The sequence below is a fragment of the Pieris napi genome, chromosome 12 (genome assembly GCF_905475465.1).
Source record: "Pieris napi chromosome 12, ilPieNapi1.2, whole genome shotgun sequence".
In the NCBI taxonomy this organism is placed as follows: Eukaryota; Metazoa; Arthropoda; class Insecta; order Lepidoptera; family Pieridae; genus Pieris; species Pieris napi.
The window spans coordinates 9,462,630-9,485,429 of record NC_062245.1 but is presented as its reverse complement, the minus strand read 5'-3'; the positions used below and the strand labels follow the sequence as shown (position 1 = coordinate 9,485,429).

Sequence of the window (22,800 nt, the reverse complement as noted above, 5' to 3'; positions counted from 1 at the left end):
ACATTTATTCATTACAGAAATATATTAAAGAACTGTCTGTTAATTTTATCGATTTTACACCAGGTTAAACTTGACTTTCACTATTTTCTTTTGCTTACTTAGAGAGATGAACCATACCTTTAAAAAAAGAGCATACTCCTCCATAAAAGACCGGCACGAAAGTCCCTAATATGGGTGCCCATGGGCTGCGGTTGCTGTCTTTTATGGCTGTACCGTACGCTCGTTTGCCCCCCTATTAAAATAATACTTATTTATTAAAATGACTAGGTGTTTTCGGCTCATCCATTCATATGCTCTGATGATAGATTTTACATACTATCGGGCCTTCTAGATATCCGGTCTTCTCTCTCTTCTTGTACCTAGAGTGCAAAAGCTTAATTGCCTTGTTTGCGAGTTTCTCCTTGATTCATGTTCACATGTAAAATCCTAGCGAACTGAAATAGCAGAGGTGCATAATAAAAGTAAATTATGCGTTGAAATTATTGTTCATTAAGGTGATGATGTGCTCTTGTTTATGCGATTTCCCATTTGGCAAAGCGTTTATTTTACGACGCAAGCGCCGGTTGATCATAAAATTATGCGGTATTACTGTGGGAGATTAATATGTTTCGGAATTAATGTGGATATAATATAGAGATTGATGTCTCTTCCACGTTATTTTTGTATCGCGATTCAGGCTATATAAGGCTCATTTTAACTGCCTTCACGGTAGTCAATATTTAGTATATTTTCTCTGTAATGTTAGATACATTAATAATTACTTGGTCGTTTGGGTACCGATTTTCACACATATCCGGCTCGAAGGACCAAAATATACGGTTCCTGGGTCATTGGGTGCTTTAAATAATAGAAGATTTTTGTTTTACTTTATACTAACCACTCGCGTATAACAATAGAATATGAGTGAAATAATGAAATGTTAATTGCTGTGTAACGAATGAATGCAATTTTCATTCAAAGAAACAGTCAAAGAAAGTGCCTCCATCTGGCTATACTCTCGGGGTGTAACTCCCATGATTTAGTTAATTGCTATGAAACGAATGACTGCAAAATAACAGTCGAAGAGAGTGCCTGCTGGCTATACTCTCGGGGCGTGACTCCGACGATTTAGGAAATCGTCACGCTTATAAGTGACCAAAATGTTAAGCCATGGCACGTACATAGAAAATCATCACGCTTATAAAACTAAGAAAGCCTGAGTGAGCAAAATGTACAACCTTGGCTCGTACACTATGTACACTATGCACTGCGTAAGATAATATATATTTTATTCCTACTAATGATCGCTAGATATAGGCGTTTATATTATTCCTTCCCGTGTCTAAACTTAGGGATAATATTTTCTGACAGTTATGTTTATTTTCAGGGGCAAATTTGCGTCAGTCCGAAAGATCCGCCACCTGGTGTCCGGTGTGGAGTACGCCGCCAAATTTATCCGCAAAAGACGGCGCGCCGCCGACACCACACGCGAGATACAGCACGAGGTCGCCGTGCTAGCCCTCTGCTCGGACAGCACACGCGTTGTACGCTTACACGAGGTAAGGGGCAATGTTTTGAAAAACGGGCCTACGCCCTACAGAAATCGAATGAAGACTGGTTTTACCATCTCACAACGAGGAAAGAATAAATAACATAAGCACAGAAGCGTTATATGCCTTTATTCATTCGTGTTTTTGTTTCATAGCGATAATAAATTTTCCGACAAAAGCATGGTTAAATTTGAAAAATAATATCAGAGAATAATATCTGAGAGCTTTGAATATTTTTTATGGGTTTTTGGTGTAATAATACACACACAGTCGGAAATATTATTAACAATTGCAGATGAATTTTCGAGTAAGAACTGTTTATAACAAAATGGCATAATTAACGGAGGCTCTTAAATGAATGAATTTAATGAATGTAGGTTTCTTTATGTGACGTACCAAATGTATACTACATAGTACATACGAAATAAAATTAACTGTCCACTTATCACATAATCCCATTGTAATTTAGCACGTGTTTAGACACGTGTCTGGTAATGTTATGATATAAATAGGACAAGAATGCGACATAACACCCACCCGTATTTAATTACTGATACCAACCGCAAACACGTACAGGCGTAAGCTAAATCAATAACATTCCCACTAATTCGATTGTACATTAAAATTTAAGAATGCAAAGAGTTTACTGTTTAAGATATTTTCTCATACAATAATACATTACGCTTATCAATTAATTGTTTATTACAATATTAAAAGATAGAACAACAGCAGGCAAGAAACAAATTTGTAACAGTTACACAACGCAGAAAAGAAGAATTCAAACAAACAACAACAATGAATAATAAATAGAAGTAATTTAATAAAAAACACACAAATCTATAATTTATTCTCAGTCCTATACTTCCTAATGTTGTTCCACCTATATTAACTTTTATAGATAACTGCTTAGAAAAATAGAAAAGAAAAATAACAAGTCTTATGACAATTTGTTAATATTCTAGGTATATGAAACACGTACAGAAGTAGCCATAGTTTTGGAGTTATGTGCGGGTGGTGAACTTCAACGTCTACTGGATGAAGAGGAGCGCCTCACAGAAGGTGCTACCAGAAGAGCCCTCCGCCACGTGCTGGAAGGGCTGGCACACCTCCACGCCCGCCGCGTCGCACACCTGGACCTGAAGCCGCAGAACCTGTTACTCACCGCCGGCGGCGAGGAGCTGGTCATCTGCGACTTTGGTATCAGTCGTGCGATACAACCCGCCGCGCATGTCAGGGAGATACTAGGCACGAGGGACTATGTTGGTAAGTGTAGAACAAATAAGTAAAATCTCTAGTTGACAAGTCCGTACATACTTTCGTCACCAATATATTTTACAGTAACATAATCTGCTGATCAGTGGTATCAAATAATTGCATTAATAACCGTTAATTCGTTGTTACCTGGGTAGGTCTAATTAGTGTAACAATAATATATAATAAATATAGGAAAAAGAAAAATAATATCAAAAATTCTTAGAACAGCTTATATTATTTCAGCGCCAGAGATCCTGTCATACGAGCCGTTGTCTCTAGCAGCAGACATCTGGTCGGTGGGAGTGTTAGCCTACGTGCTTTTAAGCGGGTATTCCCCTTTCGCGGGCGACACCAAGCAGGAGACCTACCTCAACATCGCACAGTGCCAGTTGTCTTTCCCCAAGGACCTCTTCTGGGGCGTGTCTCAACGCGCCATGCAGTTCATCAAAGAGACGCTAGTAGTTGATCCTATGTAAGTTTCAATGTGGTGAAATGTATCTATATTTATACAAATATTATTTACATTCAAATCAAAACAATCCATAAAAAATCGTATTAATCTAATATATAAAATTCTCGTGTCACAGTTTTCGTTGCCATACTCCTCCGAAACGGCTTGACTGATTTTGATGAAATTTTTTGTGCTTATCCGGTATCTATGAGAATCGGCCAACATCTATTTTTCGTCCCCCTAAATGTTAGGGGTAGTCCACCCCTAAATTTTATTTTTTATTTTTTAGATATTTTTTTTTGTTTTTATTTTTTTATGATACAGCATTAAAAAATACATACAACCCCAAATTTTCACCCCTCTACGATCAACCCTTTTTTTTATTATAAAAGATATACATGGAAAAACGACGTTTGCCCGGTCAGCTAGTATTTATATAAAAGTCTGTGTTTAGCTTCAAACAGTGTAATAGGCTGTTAATATAATTAATGCTAATATGAGAAATTAACCTCAACATTTTGAACATTTCAGGGGCCGTCTTACAGTGGAAGAGTGCCTGGAGCACCCCTGGTTGAAAGACGATGCGGACATCCCACGAGTCATAGTCGGGGTAGGCTTCGACGCCGACTCCGAAGTAGGCTCTGAAGCAGACGATGACGGCACAGATAACGGCGACGACGAGACAGTTAACGGCGATGGAAAAGGAGTTAACGGCGTTAATGGCGTCAACGGAGTCAACGGGCATAACGGTGTTAGCAAATGTAATGGTACGACAAATGGAACACATGAAGATAAAGGTGAGCTTTTGCCGTCAATTAAATCCACATACACACGCAATTATATTAATGATGGAAAATAAATTAAATGTTGTTTTAATATATATATAGCGATTCAATTAAAAGGAAATAATAGAAAGAAATCTGAAAAATCCGATTTATTAAATGAGGCTAGGTTTAGAAGTTATAAAGAAAAATTCTTAAAACTAATGCTTACTTCCCTTATTTATTCAACATAATTCTTTCAATTAATTAAACGCCAATAATCCCCCGTGGAAAATCGTCATATGTCAACCTTAGCTTCCACAGTTGGCATATACAGAAACTATACTAAAGGAAATAAAGAAATACCATTTATTTACAAATATAAATAAAAAATATTAGAAATCATGTAGATTATAAGATTCTTAGCCATAGTTGGATATAAACTTGACACTTATAAACTGAAAATGTAATTTAATCACGAAGAGTTAAACATTCCTGCTGTGAATGTCTAAGAGCTGATAAATAATTTAATCCTACATTAATGAAGTTGAATTAAATTTAAACTTCTATCAATCTACTTTCAATACTTTCCCATAAAATATCGGAATAAAGTAGTTTTGGTTTGTTTATGGTTAAATAAAAAGAATATATTTGGTTTCAGAGCCAGATCCCCGTGGATCGCCGACTCCACGTGAAGAGGAAGAACGAGCTGCAGCGGTCAAACACGCGAGAGACGACTCACCTTCACCGCCCTTCCCTGACGCGCCTTCCACGCCCAAGGTACGTACACAACGTACGCGCTCACGTATACGCACGTTGATGGTACATGGACAGAAATGCGTAAAGTATTGAATGTATTGTAAAATATAATTATGTGATAATTGATACTTAGAAGGATTTATTGTGGTGGTTGGTTTGTGATATGTTATTTTATTATTGTAATTATAGACTTGGTATGATATGACATAATTTGTATGAACGATCGCTGCGCTTTATATATCAATAATACTTCAGATGATTATTGTATTTTAAAAGCTCTCGCTGCAATAAATAGTACATTATTTAAGGAATGTAGTATTTTGATAGTTACAATTGCAAAACCAAATCAGGTTGATAGCTATACTGAAAATAACAAATTATGTAATTAAAAATATCGTATAAAGCTCAAAATATATCCATTTTATTCATAAACAAGTTGAATTGTACAATTTTAAATCATCCGTCTTTTTTTATTACAGCGTAAACAGTATGACATAAAAATACGAAAGAGTACTTTAGTTACAAAAGTGCGATTAAACTGATTTAGTTTTTGTACAAAATTGCAAACCTATGTTTTCATTTACAATGTTTTACTGTATAGTTTTTCAGCCGCTAATAAAACCACTCGAGTACAGAAAATTCGAACTCATATGCAGGTCTACTTACAGGTGTCGCGCAAATCCCATTCTTCGCCGCCGTCCGTACTCGCGCTCTGCAAGAAATTCCAGCCGGATTATGAGAAACCGGCAAAGTTATGTCACGCCCGGGGCGAGCTTTGCGGTTGTCCGGCACCCTGCCTGCGTCTGCGCACAGCACAGGACAGAGCTGTACTTTGCTAGCGAGCGCTTTGCTGCCTTTGGCGGCAATAACGACTTTGACGCACTCGCGAACCTTCAAGCTAACCCCCTTAAGCATTTCGGTAAAGAAAATTGTTAATAAAGGAGACTGCCTATATCGTCCAATTTCACCAAATTTGTATGTAAAATTGCGTTTTTTTTTAAATAATCAACTTTGTAAATAATGTTTTTAACAACTGATTTGGGCACTCTCCTTTATTGGGTTTATTAAAACCTCGTATATCCGAAATTTAGCTTAGGTGTACTAACAATTGTATTAGCGGAAAGTGAAGTTTGCTGAAGGTTTAGGCTAATACCAACCAGTTAGGTTAGTTTATGAGGATACCTTTTGAGGTCCGAGATTTTGTCTTTATTAAACAGATTTCATAAATCTCTTATACATTTGTGAAGTATACATTAATTAATGTAGTGATGTGCCTTTATAAGTACAATTTAGACGGATTTACGCTTTGCCTCTTGAGAAGTGCCAAGATATAAAAATAACCAAAACTGGTGCAGATCTATATTACATCACATTATTTTTTAACTCTTAAGTTCATTTCACGAGAACACAGGTCGAAATATTTATATAAAAAAAACAACGAATGACACCGTATTTTCGTGAAATGATTCTTCGGGCACATATAACAGCGGCGATTCATTTATAACTTTTTAGAATTTTTTACTGTTTATGGATCACGTACATGTTATATCACAAGATAAAATTATAATTTTTTAAAAGTTATCCCGTTTTGAAACAAATATTTAAATGAATCGTCGTTGTATTGTGAGATCGCGAGTGTGAAACGTCGTGTTGTTGAAACGTATTACTTGTTTACAAGCCATCGGCCGTGTAGATATTTTAGAATAAGTCAATTTGTGTATATTTTAGTAGGGACCCGATTACGCGAACTCGAAGCGGCGATACGAATATGTTTCTCCAACATTTGCGATTGCGTCGCTTAGTCTATGAAAGTTTTAAACGTGCCGTTTGAGGGCTTTAGAAGTTTCGAGTTCGTGAAGTAATCGCGTTCCTACATCGACGGTACAAAATGCATAATTATACGTCAGCAAAGTACGGAGCTTGTAAAAATGTGTTCTCACTTAAGCGGGCCGAGAGCGCCAACCGCCGAGTTGTACATAATCGAATATTGCGGTATTAATTTATTTAATAAAGGTGCGACGTCTCGGCGCTAATACTTACTTAGATAATATTGTTATACTTAACGATAGCCGTTTACTGTAGGGTAAGTGTTTGTAGGACGAATCTAGTTACGTGCTCGTTGACCCAAAAATGGGACCAAAATTTTTCGTGTAGTCGCATATTCCATATCGGTGAAGTTTGTAATTATAAAATTTTATCACTGTGAGTGACCGTTCGGGTTGTTATAGATAGGGAATTGTTAAGATGGATTATTATGAGCTCAAATCGTAAGGTTTAGTTTGTGAAACGTGTTAGCTTAATGGAACTATAGTGCCTTCGCGCCGCCGAGTTGATTCCTTTCTTATCTTTTCATTTTTTGCCTGTGTTAATTTTCTATTTTGTTTACAAGATTTCTTATCGTTTTAATATTTTTGTCCAACTTAACTAATTTTTGCCTTTAGAGCTGTTGTGATCCATAAATCATTTGTAAAAATAAATTATTGTGATATAAAAATGTGGTTTCCTTTTTTTCCTGTAACCAAACATGTAAACACTGTAAGGTCAGTCAAATATATTATTTTTAACCACACATAAGACAATATAACCTACAAAAATATCCGCGACTCATTTATGCTAAATCCAGTCGCTCGATGAAATACAAGATTATTAAAACTAGACTATCAAAAGTTATAGTGCAAGGAATTTTAATCTTCAATTTGTGTAAATCAAAAGCCTAAAGTCTTTCTTTTTACTTCTACGTACATATTCAATTTAGCCGGAGAGAGTGGGCAAACTAAAATACTGAACCGATTGTAAATAAATTTACTTATAAAAAAATATTGGTTGTTTGTAAAGTAGGTTTACGATCGAGATGTTTACGTGATAACGAGACGGAAGATCGTTCCACTCACTCGAACGCTATGCCAGCCTCCGCTCGTGAGGATTCCGCTTGACAAGTTTCACGGAATGACTGGCAGCGCTCGAGATGAGACGGGAGATCGGTCCGTCTCTCTCTCGTTATACCTGCGATCGCGCTCGTGAGGTTTTGGTGTGACACAAGTTTCTGAACATGTCACCCGACTAAAACGATTTTAAAGACGTTATCACGTCAAAAAGTAAGTGAGATCCTATTTTATTACATTTGTGTTAAATCATTGTGTTAAATGAAGTTTAGAAAAAATAAAACAAAGAAATATCTAAAAAAATCATTGTATTTACAGTCTTTTGTACAGAGTACTTATACTCCATAAAATTATTTATTGGAGATTACAATATTCAACAAATCCACAAAAATTTTCGAATTCTAACTTAAATTACTATATAAACAATAATTGTGTAAAACATTGAATAAGATGATAATTATTACATAGAAAAAAATGCCAGTTAATTGATTTATCTAATATGCACGTAAATGAATCTGTAATAATAAAAAAAATACATTATTTACGAGACAATTTCGTCGATTTCTATGAATGACACAACAATTTTACACTTCACAACCTTTCAAATAATAAGAACAACCTAATTGGGGCATCACGACTTATTTATAAACTAGTTTATCTTACGACCTGTTTCTATATAATGCTAGTCGTTTTTATCGTAAACGATAAAGAAAATTCGATATATTTTCACAAAAAAAAACATCAATTGCAACTGATATAGTATATATCCAGCAAATAAATTGACCACAGTCGTTTGATACTGAGAAATACGTTTTTCCTCTACTCGGGAGTCATTTTATGTACCGAGACTTACAATATAATTATTCAGTTACACGTCATTCAAGCATGCTTTATCTAACAAAATGATTCTGTTTTCGCATGAATAGTAGGAAATCGAATCTCTAATACTTAACCTCAATATTAGATCGAAACTTTTTATAAAACGCCTTAAAATATTCTTATTTAAAATCACAGCAAAGATAGAAATTTCAAAAGTAATCTAAATTTAATATATAATTTATATGCATTATGACTACCATTTCGAACGTAATAACTGTTTTGGATAATACAGTTTATTATTGTATTGAACCCCCAAAATTGTTGAAGCTTCATTAACCAGAAAAAAAATGGACCATTTGCTTCAGCACATTGGGTTCTATTAAGTCATGCATTAAAAGTTATACTCTACCATTAAGTTGTGGCTTAGTTGCGACGTTCTTAGATATAGTAAGACGACATTGAATACCACTGTAATTCATAACTAACACACATAAAATTCATTTAAACAAAGCAGCGCTGGAGTTCATTCACAACCGTATGGAAAATGAAAAATTGAAGGTATTTTCAAAAACTTATTCCCGTCATAAAAGTTAACTTTAGTTTTAAGGATACGAACCAACAAATACACCTTGAAGTGTGAATTTGGAATACGGGATTTTTTAATTGCTATTTTTTTTTCAGTCTACCCTCAATGTTACGTGTGTCCATTGAGTAAAGGTGTTTTGTGTTTGAGTTCGTTCAACTGATCCGCGTATTCCGTGTACAGCCTCTGCCAGCGCAGTTGCCTCACGAGAAGTGCTAATAATTCTTCTAATAACTCATGCTTTTTGATTCCCTGAAAAAGTGATAAAAAACTTAATATGTTGTCATTGCTTTCAAAAACTTCGTAAAATTATACTTGACTTTGATTTGACGTTAAAATGAGATTTAAATACTTTTTTAAAATTAATTTAAAAAAAATTATTTATTTATTTTACATTTATTCTTAAAAAAAGATAAAAGAACTTATGCAAACTGTATAATATGTGGATTAAAATTATCTCCAAATAGACCCCTATCAAATCGTAACAGAAATGCGTCGAGTTATGAATTAAACAAGTACTATTTATTTATTACAGTTACAAAAACTCAAAAAACGATCAACTATGTAGTTATAGATAGATAGATAGATAACACTAAAAATTATAATTGGATACAAACCAATATATTAGATTCCCACTTGGAAGGCTGCGAAATACAATGACTAGGTCCCAAAAGATCATCTAAAATGGTTCTAAGTTGATCTTCAGTGCCTGAAACATCATAGTGTGTCTCATACGTAACTCTATAAAAGTTAGGTACGTACAGTACGTCCTCATAGTACGTACTTTACGTAACTAAGAAGACGCCATTTGTAATTTTATATAATTTGGTTCAATGCTATAAATTTAAAAATTTGTAAAACTTATTGGAAGTGATCAACAAAGTATGTTTTTGTAATATTATTGATTTTATTTAATGTTTCGTAAATAAGAATGAAAAGATTTTAAATCCATAATTAATATTTATCTACGTAAAACTTGCGGCATAAAAACAAAAACGAAATATTATAACAATTCTTCAATTCTATCCGGTATTGCCATTACAGCGAAGGATATAGAACATTCTAGAAAATAGTTTACCATGAGCTATGAGATGCGTAAACAGTGCGTTGATCCAATGGCGATAGTCCCTCGCCAAACGAAGATGCAAACACACAGACACCTGTGACTCTAACCAGCTACGAGCAGCGCACGCGTTGTATTTGCTGAAACAAATCGTGATTACTATTTTATGACTTAAACGTATATTAAGTATCACCGTAAAATAAAATAAAATCATTATCTTTCTCCCCTCAAATGGCAGAAAGAAAATATCTTGAAGTTTACCTAAATCTAATACGTTTTAGACGATTTTAGTTTAGTACTGAAATCTTACAACTAAAACTAAATAATCTAATTTACGATATAAAAATAAATTATTATTAAGAGTAATCTGTTTAAAACGGGAATTATAATTATATTATTAATACTAGCCTATTCTTACAGTTGTCTTACGAAATCAGGTAAAAAACAAATAAAAACATATTGTGTGTTTATGATATATTGTATATAAATTAAACTAGTATGGTTTAATTTAACTCAGACCATCACATAAATATATAACAACAGTGATTGTTATTGAAAGTAGTATTTCATTTTGACGTGATAACGTCTTTAAAATCGTTTTAGTCGGGTGACATGTTCAGAAACTTGTGTCACACCAAAACCTCATGAGCGCGATCGCAGGTATAACGAGAGAGAGACGGACCGATCTCCCGTCTCATCTCGAGCGCTGCCAGTCATTCCGTGAATGTATGAAGAAAAATGTATATCATAGTCGAATAAGTAAACTTGTCATTTTACACCCGAAATTTATCATCAAAAGTGTGAATAAAACGATAGATGTAATTTAAAATTTGAAAAAATTGTTCATTAATTCCTTACTTCCCAAAAACTTATATCACCAATAAGACGTTATCACATAAACATCTCGATCGTAAACCTACTTTACAAACAACCAATTTTTTTTTTTATATACGCGATTTTGCTTTTTATACTTACCCTTGTGTTGCAGAATGTTGCAATTGAGAGGAAACTCGTGGTCTTCTGCTACTTCCGGCTCCACCTCCCGCACGTCTCACCGGATCACCCCCATCTGTCCATAACACCCTGGAAATATTTTATTACAATTAACTCATTTGAACGTCACAAATTATAATCCGTAACAAAGTAATTTAAATCAGAAGAGAAATCATTGGGAATTATTTTGACGGTTTTATTTAAACATTAATAGAAAATGTGGCACCACGATGTAATATATACATATATGTATACACAATCAAACAATTTAATCTCTTTTTCAGAAAATATACAACACTGCCGTGTAATGCTTTCAAAAGGAACGTGATTCGAGTTTTAAAAGAAAGGTGCCTTTATGAGAGAGTTTTTAGATCATAAGTTCTGATAACAATTATAAATATCTTAACTGTTCTTATTAACATCAAATTGGGATGCCTATTTTTATATTTCTACTCGCTGATCCGGCAAAACGATGTTTGTATATATAATTTCTAGGAAAAAAATTTTAGTTCAATAAAAATAACTATCTGCTTTAATAAAAAATAGGGGTTGGTGGTAGAGGGGTGACAATTACGGGTTGTGTGTATTTTTGTGTGCTGTGTCATAAAAAATAAAAACAAAAGAAAATATCTAAAAAATAAAAATAGATGTTGTCCGATTCTCAGACTTACTAAATATGCATAAAAAATTCATAAGAATCGGTGGAGCCGTTTCGGAGGAGTATGGGAACGAACATTGAGAATTTTATATATATTAGATTTGTGGCTTTTTTATAACAATGAATCTGAATCTACCACTTTCGTCGCAAATAAAAGATTTATTTACTTAAACTAGTTACATTAGAGCTGCAATGAAAATCATAAATAATTGCAAAAATTTAACAGTTATGGTTATAATCATTCAAATAAAAAAGCAAACTGAAAAGTCTACTCACCACGCCCACAATTTCTTGCAGTAAATATAACTTTTGCCAGTATTCAATGATATCATGGGATTTCCGTCCACCAACGTACAATTTGTGACGGTAGCTGGAAAATAATCAAATGTACGTTTGTGAAATGAGAATTACAATCATAAAACACTTGTCTTGACGATGTCACGACGACGAATCATGTACCATAAATATGATAGATCGCTTTCGAAATGTGGTGTGGTATGCTGCATATTCCTTGGACAGCATAAAAGCAATATCTCAATTTTCAAGGAACTGCATGTCACCGAGAGTCTTTTAAGCATTTCGTAATGCAATATTTCGGCAGCATTGGAAACCTCATGCCTTGAAAAGCTTATAATAACCAGGAAAATAGAGGAGTCGCGACCTACAGATAGATAAGGTATCGCAACACTTGACGCCATTCACTAAGCTGAAGATCAGAGATGAAAGCAGTGCTGTAACGTGCCGCAACGGGTTCGGGAGGGACCTTCACCACAGCAGCGTGACACACATACATTACTAATATTCAACGCTATTTCAGACATGTCAAATAACAAATGTTATGATTACTCATATTAACGCCATCTACCGGCGCTAACTTGGTATTTTTTAGTGTAGTCATGCATTAACCAATAAATTATATTCCATATACATATATTGCTTATATATGTATGTATGTATACACCAAACAACTTCGCTTAAGACATTTTTAGTATTTAGGAAACTTTAATAATACTTTTAAATTCGTTAATTATAATAAAATCCATACCGTTATTTGAAAGTAAATTCCTGAAAGACAGCGACCGAAGAGAACAGGTTGCATTATTAAGGTCCCACATGGTCAATTCCGCTGATGACGTCACCACTGATAGGGTATCCCCGTTTAGGGACAATTTGTGCGCCGGTGATGGTAAAGCTGGAACAATATTCAAAATAGCAGAGAACCCTAGTGATATTGTTGCAAAAAAATTACTATGGAAACAACACTTGGATAAACGAACAGAAAACCATATCTGTCATAATAGTAACAACACATTTTTGGTTTTAAAACTTGGCCTGAGGGCGAATTTGGAACTAAATACCTAAACAGTAAAAATTGTATGGAAAATCTATTATTTCAATATTTAGTGTTTGTTTCCCCATTAAAATGAAACTAAAAGTCCATAGTACATGTAGTACATAAAGCTTAATAATAGTATTTACCGAGTGGGGGCAAAGCCCTGTAGGGCTTCGGTTTGGCGTTTCGCCACACGTGTAACGATCCATCCGTACAAGATACGCACAGCCAACGGGCGTCGCACGATATACACGATACGGGTGAACCTGTAATATAAAAAAAACAGGAGTCAGGATATTATTACTTCCTTATTTTTATCATAATATAAAATATAGCCAACATCTAACATAAAAATACAATTCTAAATAAAATTTAAAAAAGAAATGCTTTGCTTAAATATTGAAATATAATCTTAATAGTGGTGTGTATGTGTATGTGTTTAAAGTATGACTTACTAATGTTTTATTGTATATATAATTTATACACTTTCCTTTTGACAGAGAAATATACTGGATAATTCAAAATAATTACATACATATATTATTCAATTAAGAAAGATATTCGTTCGAAAAATTTATTTCTAAACAAAAAATGTTACTTCTAAACGAGAAATTATTTTATATCATTAATGAATACTCAATTTAAGTATTTAATTGAAATGACTATTAATGTAATGTTATAAAAATAAGTTATAATTTTACAGTGATGGATGGGGTCGCAAGACTGTTTTACTTAATAAGAAATGGGTGCAATTTGAAATTCATTTAGATTATAACGCCAATTTTATGAAAAAAATGCCTTACCTAAACAAGCATCCCAAACCGGATCATTTGATGCAGTATTGTTTGGTATCAACTCAAGCCGAGACAATTTGCCATACGGAGTGTTGTATGCTTTATTCACCACCTGTAATCAAATAGTAATTAGTCGTTCATTTATGTTTTAAGCGTTTCTTAAAACGTTTTTTGACAAATCTGTATCTCTGCCATAGAGTAGAAACTACAGATACAAAACATAGCTAATCAAAAACAACAGGTTTTTCAAGTCTTAATACTAAATCTTCTTTTTGAGCATGTGATCATCATCTATTCTGCCTCGTACATTTTATTTTTATTTTTTTATATAAATTTCCCAATATCCCCCTCGTCTCTTGTGGTGCGGGACCTTATTTTATACATATATTTTGTACAAACATATACATACATTAAGAAATTTCCTAATACATATATACATATCCATACACAAAAATACTGCCTCATAATTAGCTACTTATATATTATATTAATTGTGATAAAACCTAAGATTAGCTTTTTATTATTATTTTTTAGATTTAAGTTTGTATATTGTAGTGTTACATATAATTTTTAATTATTATCTATGGACTTCATGTAAGAAAGGGTCTTAACCCTCAGTAGTTACCCTTTTTTCCATACTAAGGTTGCCTGGAAGTAATCGTTTGTACGCGATAAGGCCGCCTATTGCGTAAAAACTTATGGGACCTGCTTTTTTATGTTTATGTTTAGGTAACGAAGTGTCAATAAATAAATCAAATTATTCCCTGATTACTTTCATAAATAAAAACTGTGTTTACCGAAATTTGAATATATTACTATTAATGCATCTTTTCTTTATATATATAGTGATAATATTTTTTGAAGCCCATTAATACACATTAGAACTATATTAGAATACGCATAACATTCAATACAAAGCAAATATGTATAAAATACCAAAACATTAGAAAAAATATATGCATATAGTATATTTCATACTATATGTCTCTAATACCTATGATATAAATAACTTACTTGTAATCTCAACAACCCAGCGGCTCTCACAATTGGCCCAGCCGTCCCCAAAGCTGGGACGGGCAGGGACGGTCCCAAGTATACCCCGCGGGACGAAACCTGCTCCGTTGGAGATGTGCACGATCTCTTGGCTTGGAGATCTTCAGCTTTGGGTCCTGGGAGGGTCGATGTTGTACGCTTTCGGAGACGTTGGTCTAATCCGCTAGAAAGCATTCGAATATTGAAAGTTCAAGCGTAGCTAACTTGTTTTTAATATTATAAATAAACTAAGGATACAAAATTAACTATTGCAGATTATCTATTAGTGCCTATAGAACTCCTACAGAGCAGTGTTGGCTTAGACGTTTCAATTCTCATCTATGGGGTCGCACCTTCGATCTCCGGCTGGGCACCAATGGACTTACTCTCTATGCGCATTTAAATTCTCGTACGGTAAAGAAAACATCGTAAAGAAACGTAGACCCACAATTCAAAGGCGTGTGTCAGGCACGGAAGGTTGATCACCTACTTGCCTATGAAATAATAGGTAACAGATAAGTCTGAGGCCAGACCAAATTGCAGATTGTAGGTTGTTGCGCCATTGGTATATGTATAGAACTCACATTTTTATTTTTATCTCTCATTATTAGTCCCTAACGCGCCAAAAGAAGTATAACTTCAAAAACACTAAAATGTTGACTATAGCTAACTTCAGGGTGTCGGTTTTTTTGTGACGGTGTACGCGCGCATCATTAGTCCCTAACGCGCCAAAAGAAGTATAACTTCAAAAACACTACAATGTTGACTATAGCTAACTTCAGGGTGTCGGTTTTTTGTGACGGTGTGCGCGCGCATCATTAGTCCCTAACGCGCCAAAAGAAGTATAACTTCAAAAACACTACAATGTTGACTATAGCTAACTTCAGGGTGTCGGTTTTTTGTGACGGTGTGCGCGCGCATCATTAGTCTCTAACGCGCCAAATGAAGCATAACTTCAAAAAATCAATACATACTTATCATTACTTCTGCTGAGTGCGTGGTTACTGACATTTGGATGTATGATGATGTCATCTCTTCTCTCTACTATGATGCGTGACTTGCTTTGCGACGATGTACTGAAGCAGTTTTCATTTCCACCAGGTATTGAACCAAGTGACTCACTGGAATGTGCAAAATAGGAATTAAATTTGGTTATTTTAATAAGGTGGACTACCTTAATCAATCGTAGCATTCTTACAAACTATACGGCCAAATACGTTACGTGGTTACATGTAAATTTGACAGCTATAAAAAGTTTGTCAAAAGCAAATTCAAAAATTACACGTAGAATTGATAACCACCCACTCCGGCTTTTTTAAGTCGGTTAACAATTAAGAAGAGAATCAACTATTAAAAAGCTGTAATGCAAGTGGACTGGGCAAATTATAAGAGAAAGAGAATGCTGTCCACGTTACGAAATGCGTAATAAAGTACGACCATAACGCGCAATGAAAGCGAATGGAGAAGAGTGGGGGAACCTAAAGTGGGGGTGCTAAATATAATTTCATACTAAGACCTAACATTGTAAATACTCTATTATACAGAGATAAAAAGCTTCATTATTATTATTATAATAAACAATTAATTTACTTTTTAGTTATCGTTATCAAGAATACTGTATAAAATATAATCATATAAATCTATCTCGCTCTAACTCACTTGGCGTCCGCGTGTGTGAGGGGGATGAAGACAGGTGTGATGCGTCTTTTGCCATCCGATGTGCGCGTCTCTATCTGCCGGTCCATTGGACGTAGAGGCGCCGGACTCGATTGGGTGGACATCGGAGAAGGCGTGTATATTGGTTTTTGCTAAAACAGATTAAACCACACAATTATTATTACCGGATGGGCACAGACGAAGATAATCTACTCCAAAAACACAACGAGGCACATATGTGGCGAATAATACCACTCCCTTTTTCCACCGTGTCGGTGATTTTACCGCTATGTGTGACGACACGGGCGCGGTGGGTGGAGCCTGCAGGCACGCGCAACGCAACCAACGGTCAGTGCGAAATTAACTATCATTATTTTAATTAAATTAACTATAATAACAAACAACAAAATTAACGTGGAAGCTGTGTTGTGTGTGTGTGTGTTTCACTTCAAATAAAAGTGTTAAAGACTTAAGAAGTTTATTTTCCTTCCTACTGCCTAGTGTAGAAATTTTTAATATAGTGCTCGCCTCACGCGCACCTATACCAGGGGGGTCTTTGATTTTCTTATTTGGTGATTAGGAAGCGTTCAAGTATTACGTCACGCAATTTTTGGTGATTACCCCCCCCCCATGTACGCGCCGTAACGTTTTTCTGTACCCAAGTATAGTAAAACGTTTCGTAACCACCTAGTGACTCTTTATACCTAAAAGTTATCACTGTAACGTTTTACAAAAGAAAAAGAGAGCTTTGTTTACTTTTGCTGAAAAGAGGAAGAGGGGGTTAAATTGCAGTTAATCTGCTTACGTAATACTTGAACGGCCCGCTAAAAGTAAATTTAGAAAGTACTATATTATACTATTAATCATATAGAGGGTCAAAACATTGACATTTTCATTAAAATCTCTTGTTAATTTAATTCTACCTGTACCTGTGATTTATCATTCTTAGGAGTAGTTTCCTCTTTAGGCGTTTCCTTTTTGGCCTCTTGCTTCTCCCGAGCGAGTAGAATTTCTGGACACTCAACCAAAAGATTGGAAGACAGGTCACCTCCAGACTCATTCGCTGGGCATTTTCCGTAGATTTTCTCATATAGGGAATTCTGAAATATTAGTTTTTCTTTTACTACAAAATAATCAATTCATATTTATTTGAACATAATTACAGCTATTTACTAATTTAAAAAACAGTTTATTTTTAAACTATTATTTAATGAATCTCATTGTTTTATTTTTTTTTATTTTATTGAATTGTGATAAAAGCTACCAATTATACAAAATGCATATTTATATTATTTATACATATATAGGCAAAGATGCATGTATAAAAACAGTTAACAAAAAAGAAAGAAAAAGACTTAGGGAATAATCCAAGTTTCATCAAAATTCCTAATAGGTTTCATATATTAGAAGTCCGTTTATTTTAAATAACTATTCTAATCATTATAATTATTTAGTAAAATATTTCCCATACAAACCTTTTCTTCAAGTGTTAGTGGGGTACCAATTTCCTTATTTGTAAACTGTATGCACGCGACAGTACCATCGGAACTGCAGGCCAGCAAATTTAAACCTAAAAAATATTTCTTTATTACTTTCTATAGAGAAATAGTCTACAAAGAAACCAATGTAATTGTAATTGTTTCGTGATTCAATAAAAACTTTTCCAAATTAAAAAACCAATCAGCCATAGGTAATAAATATAGTTTAAAGAAACTATAAAACACGCTTTTAAAGCACATCAAACTAAAAAGTGAAAAATAATTCCTAATTTAGGCGGAAAATGGTAATGAACAAAAAATACTGGTTTTATTGTGAAAAAGCGCGGGTTGCTCGATAGACGAAAAATAAGGCACAATATGAATAATCCTAAAACTTCCTTCGGACCGACTCCCGTGGGGACAACCCACAGATCGCTCTTATTGCACTACAAATATCGATTTAATGCAAAAGATTAGCATTTGATTAGCCTCTTCAAATGCAAAGGCTACTTCGAAGTCGGAACTAATTACTTACCATCAGAACTCCAGGAAAGATCGAGCACACTGTCCGTGAATAGATCGTGAACAACGACCAATGGCCGCTTTAGAGACGTGAGCCAAATTGACAAAGCCCTATCACGTGACCCCACCGCCGCACAACAGCACTTCTTGCCCTCTTTCACGAATATATTGCTGTTAAAACGCTAAAAAGAACAAAAAAAATACCTTCAATCTCTAGTTCTTAATCGAAATCTTTAACTGTTTCGTGAAAAATTTATTTTCCTACTTCTACAATTTTTTGATCTATGACAGTGATTTCCTCACGATGTTAATATGCACATGAAAAGGAGAAAGGATGTGATTCGATCGCAGATAGAGGCGCACTCAAGTTGCTAGGCCAACACTAACTAAGATCAAAGTTTAGTTTAGCATTAAGACCGCCCATTTTACTTTGATTTTAACGAATTTAAAAAGGAGGTTATCAGATTGACCAGCTGTGAAATTGAAATTGGATATTTGAGTATGTTAATCTTTCTTTCTCGAGGCTTTCAAGCATGAGCTAAATTTCGCAAAAATGCACTTAGTATTCGTTAGTCCACCAATTTTTTAGATACTAAAAGTAATATCGACATGATGCTTCTTGATTTAAATCAGGCAGCTGGTTAAGGAAAAGTTAAAGTTAAAGGAAAAGTAAAAGTTAAAGTAAAAAACGGTTTATTATCTGACATCCACGAATTTCACAAGGTGACTTGTATAGTATGTATAAGTAATTATATTTTCTTTTCAGTACATTAACTATAAAATATTGTGTTTATGTGTGTTAATATTAATAGAATAGTATTGAATAGTAGACAAAATAACTTACAGCACATGTAACAGCTTTCCGGTGTCCAACAAAGTCCTTATCACATCGCCAGCCCTCTCTCTCAACCACTTGAGCAGTCGGTCCACCTCCATTCATAGCGTGTGCTGATAACACATACTGACCATCTGGTGACCATGATAGCCGAAGCACATGAGTTGTACCTGTAAATCATATGAGCTTTTGCATAATTTACGTAGTGGGAGCACCCAGTTTGTAAAAGTGCTTCAACCTGATAAGTGTGTAGAAAGCCCGGAAATAACTATTGAGAAATAATAGATTACAAATGATATTCTAGAAACCTTTAATTTTTTAAATCTGTGCCTTATAATCCATCTATATCTCAATATATCTAATTCTTTGTAATCTTCTTTGTAATAGTTTACAAAACAACAAGTGAGCCTTCTGCTTTTTTACACATATGCAATAGCAAAATTACACTACTAAAATGAATTTCTTTCGTGTTTTTCAATGAATAAGTTCATATGTAAATAGTTATAAAAAAACTAATTATTTAATAGTTACCTCCACACTCATCAAATGGTTCTGTAATTAAAGTTTCTTGAGACCAATCAACTGTTTTCCAAACACGCAGAGATTTGTCATCTGACTGTGATGCCAAATATTTTCCCACCTGCTCAAAAAGTGTCATTTAGTAATATATAATCTAGAAACTATGACTAATCTATAGCTCATAATTTTGTATATTATTAAGTAAGAAATTAACTAATTAAGCAGCAATAGATTTAAAAATAATTCCCCTTTAAACTATCTCAATTTCTTGGATGATAATACGTAACAATTTTAGGCATTTTGTTATCGCATACATTTTCACCTAACCATAATTCTTTAATAATCATGTAAAAAAATAAAAAATTGCACTAATGTAAGATAAAAGTACATATTTGATTTTTATAAAACCCTAAAGTTAATATATTAATAAACAGCTTGTCTTACAATATGTAGGAATTTTATTTCTTAACTTACCGGGTCCCAGGCAACTCCTTTCACAAGTCCAGTGTGACCAGTTAGAACACAGACCATTTCTGGAAATTTTTCAGCATTCCATATGATTATAGTGTTATCAACACTGCAACTAGCAAGCCATTTGTCTAATGGTGACCATGCCAGATCTAATACATCACCTGAAATATATATGTATAATATATTGTATCACTTTAAATAAATAAGTCTTACAAGAAATTGGGATATAGAAATACAGACAATATACGACAACATAGTTTAGAACAACATATTGGTTATATTGACCAAAATCAAAGGTCCCGGCTGAAGTCTATGTATTAGGTACTTAATAATTATGTCATCAGCTGTTACGACTATCAGTTTTTAACTTCCAGTATGAGTTGTCCCTTCAATGTAGTTTTAACAGATTATGACTGTAATGTCCAAAGTATTGTAGCAATAGACATAGCATCAAAAATGTTTCATGACATTCTAGTTGGGATAGAGTTTTACAATTATAAAAATAGCATAGTAACAATATATATATATATCATAAAATAATGTTTCAGGTAGTTTGTAATATTTGTATTTTCACACCTGCATGCCCTCTCAATGTTGCTAAACATCTCCAAGTCTCTGCTTTATGCTTTCCAGCTCCTACAGCAACACTGAGTCCCCATACCATGATAAGTCTATCATCTCCACCTGATGCTAAGTATCTACCGCCATTACTCCATCGTACACAGTTAACACAAGCTGAAAAAAATTTCATATAATTTATTGCACATATCAAATGATACACTGAGGAGTTTAGATCAGACCATATTAACATCTATTTTATTAAAGTGTTCAATTAGATGACAAGTCTGGACTATATAATCCAAAGGAATTTGAGTTCTCTGGGATCTACATTTCATTCATCATCATCAGCTAATAAACCATGAATATGGTAGTGATTTATCTCTGCATAACTTTTTTCTTAAGGTATACTTATATACTTTTCTAGAAACCAACCTAAATGATTATCCATTTGACAAAGCATTTTAGGAACATTAGGATCCACTTCTACTTCTTCAAACAACACTGAATTCAAGTTCCACACGACAACCCGGCCTGAATCAAGACCCTGACCCCCTGTGGCAAATCGCTTCCCCGCTGGATGAATATCCACAGAAAATATTGGTTTGTCTGAAATTTATGTTAAAAATATAAGTTTTTATTCGAGAAAATGTTCACTAAACTTAGAAGACGATATACACGTTATTAATTCTAATAAAATAAATAATGTGTAAAATTCGTACCATCATGATTGACCCAAATAGGTTTCAAAAGCTTCATTGAAATATGTTTTATTTTTATAGTAAGGTGGTTAATATTATATATATCAAGTTCTAGATTAATGCCGCAAATTCTCAGGTAAACACTAAACAGTGCGAATCGCCTAAGAATTCACGACACAGATACACATTTAACGAATGACAGCTGACACTGAAAACTTTTTTTTTTTTTTATGTAATAGGAGACAAACGGTAAGTGATACCGCAGCCCATGGACACTCACATTGCCAAAAGGCTCGCAAGTGCGTTGCCTGCCCTTTAAGAATCGGTATGCTCTTTTCTTAAAGGACACTAAGTCAAATTGGTTCGGAAATACTTCAGTGGACAGCTGGTTCCACATAGCGGTGGTGCGCGGCAAAAACTGCCTTGGAGAACGCTCAGTTGTGGAACAACGGACGTCGAGGTGATACGTATGGAATCTTTTATTTTGCCTTGGATCTTGTATTTTTACTTGGTATTAGACCGAACAACTCCTCTGAACACTCTTCATGGTTAATGCGGTAGATGATGCAGAGAGACCCCACATCGCTGCGCAACGCCAAGGGATCAATCCGCACGTTAGGTGACTGTCCGTCGACGATTCAAATCGCTCTTGGTTGAATATGGTTAAGCGGAAGGAATTGACACTGGGGATCTCCCGCCTAGAGGTAAGAACAGTATTACTGAATTTGCACTTAATTGAGTTGCAAGTAGTGGCCCGGAGTGAAGCCTTCCCTTCCAAATTACCGCAAAACTGAACGTCATTCGATATGTCAATGCCCAGTATTGCGATGCTAGCTGAGGCTATAAGGAGAGTGTCTTCAAAGAGAGGAGTAACAACGAAGGGAGTTTATTTTAGCGGAAAATGCTACGATTAATGTAAACGACTTAATCTATCGCAGTCCGAGACTCCACGTAGAAGAGTTTCGACTTCTTCACAATTTTGTTCCGGTACTCATCAACAACAGCCCGAGAAATACCTGCCCGGCCAGTTTAAAAAGTATCCCCAGTGCTGTCGTCCGCGTAGCAATAAATGTTGCTAAGTCGCAACATATCATTGATATGCAGAATAAACAGGGTCGAGGATATGACAGCCTTGTTTAAGGTGCACCG

At 34.5% G+C, this 22,800-nt stretch overlaps 2 protein-coding genes across 4 annotated transcripts in view; one reads left to right on the top strand and one right to left on the bottom strand.

The window, feature by feature from the left end:
• The window catches only part of LOC125054339 (death-associated protein kinase related), a 159,458-nt gene extending 152,210 nt beyond the window's left edge, over positions 1-7,248 (top strand). Inside the window, exons 2-7 of one of the 2 annotated variants that reach the window (XM_047656147.1) lie at positions 1,367-1,538; positions 2,492-2,792; positions 3,027-3,255; positions 3,766-4,031; positions 4,657-4,775; positions 5,411-7,248. In XM_047656147.1, the coding sequence (XP_047512103.1) occupies positions 1,367-1,538; positions 2,492-2,792; positions 3,027-3,255; positions 3,766-4,031; positions 4,657-4,775; positions 5,411-5,593 (1,270 nt within the window). In that variant the 3' untranslated portion in view covers positions 5,594-7,248. The remainder of the gene's footprint in view (positions 1-1,366; positions 1,539-2,491; positions 2,793-3,026; positions 3,256-3,765; positions 4,032-4,656; positions 4,776-5,410) is intronic. The other variant, XM_047656149.1, reaches the window with a different exon arrangement.
• Positions 7,249-7,927: 679 nt separating this feature from the next.
• Positions 7,928-21,837, bottom strand: LOC125054709 (protein HIRA homolog). 2 transcript variants are annotated; one of them, XM_047656737.1, is made up of 20 exons: positions 21,673-21,837; positions 21,386-21,559; positions 20,969-21,127; positions 20,396-20,553; positions 19,934-20,042; positions 19,412-19,572; positions 18,581-18,749; positions 18,043-18,137; positions 17,491-17,667; positions 16,571-16,719; positions 15,886-16,032; positions 14,894-15,095; positions 13,889-13,991; positions 13,232-13,351; positions 12,798-12,944; positions 12,029-12,122; positions 11,077-11,184; positions 10,117-10,241; positions 9,656-9,747; positions 7,928-9,290 (listed from the first exon to the last, which is right to left on the bottom strand). In XM_047656737.1, the coding sequence occupies exons 1-20, from the start codon at positions 21,707-21,709 to the stop codon at positions 9,150-9,152; spliced, it is 2,667 nt and encodes an 888-aa protein (XP_047512693.1). In that variant the 5' UTR covers positions 21,710-21,837; the 3' UTR covers positions 7,928-9,149. The 2 variants fall into 2 exon arrangements, with proteins under 2 accessions (XP_047512693.1, XP_047512694.1); XM_047656738.1 differs by having other exon boundaries at positions 17,497-17,667.
• Positions 21,838-22,800: the final 963 nt, after the last annotated feature.

Excerpts from the sequence above, each read along its gene's own strand:
- LOC125054709 (XM_047656737.1), bottom strand. The coding sequence starts at position 21,709 with ATGAAGCTTTTGAAACCTATTTGGGTCAATCATGATG. Across the intron at positions 15,096-15,885 it reads CTCAGCAGAAGTAATGATAA|CGGATTAGACCAACGTCTCC; the intron begins GTATGTATTGAT and ends AATGCTTTCTAG. Across the intron at positions 13,992-14,893 it reads CTGGGTTGTTGAGATTACAA|GTGGTGAATAAAGCATACAA; the intron begins GTAAGTTATTTA and ends ATTTGATTACAG.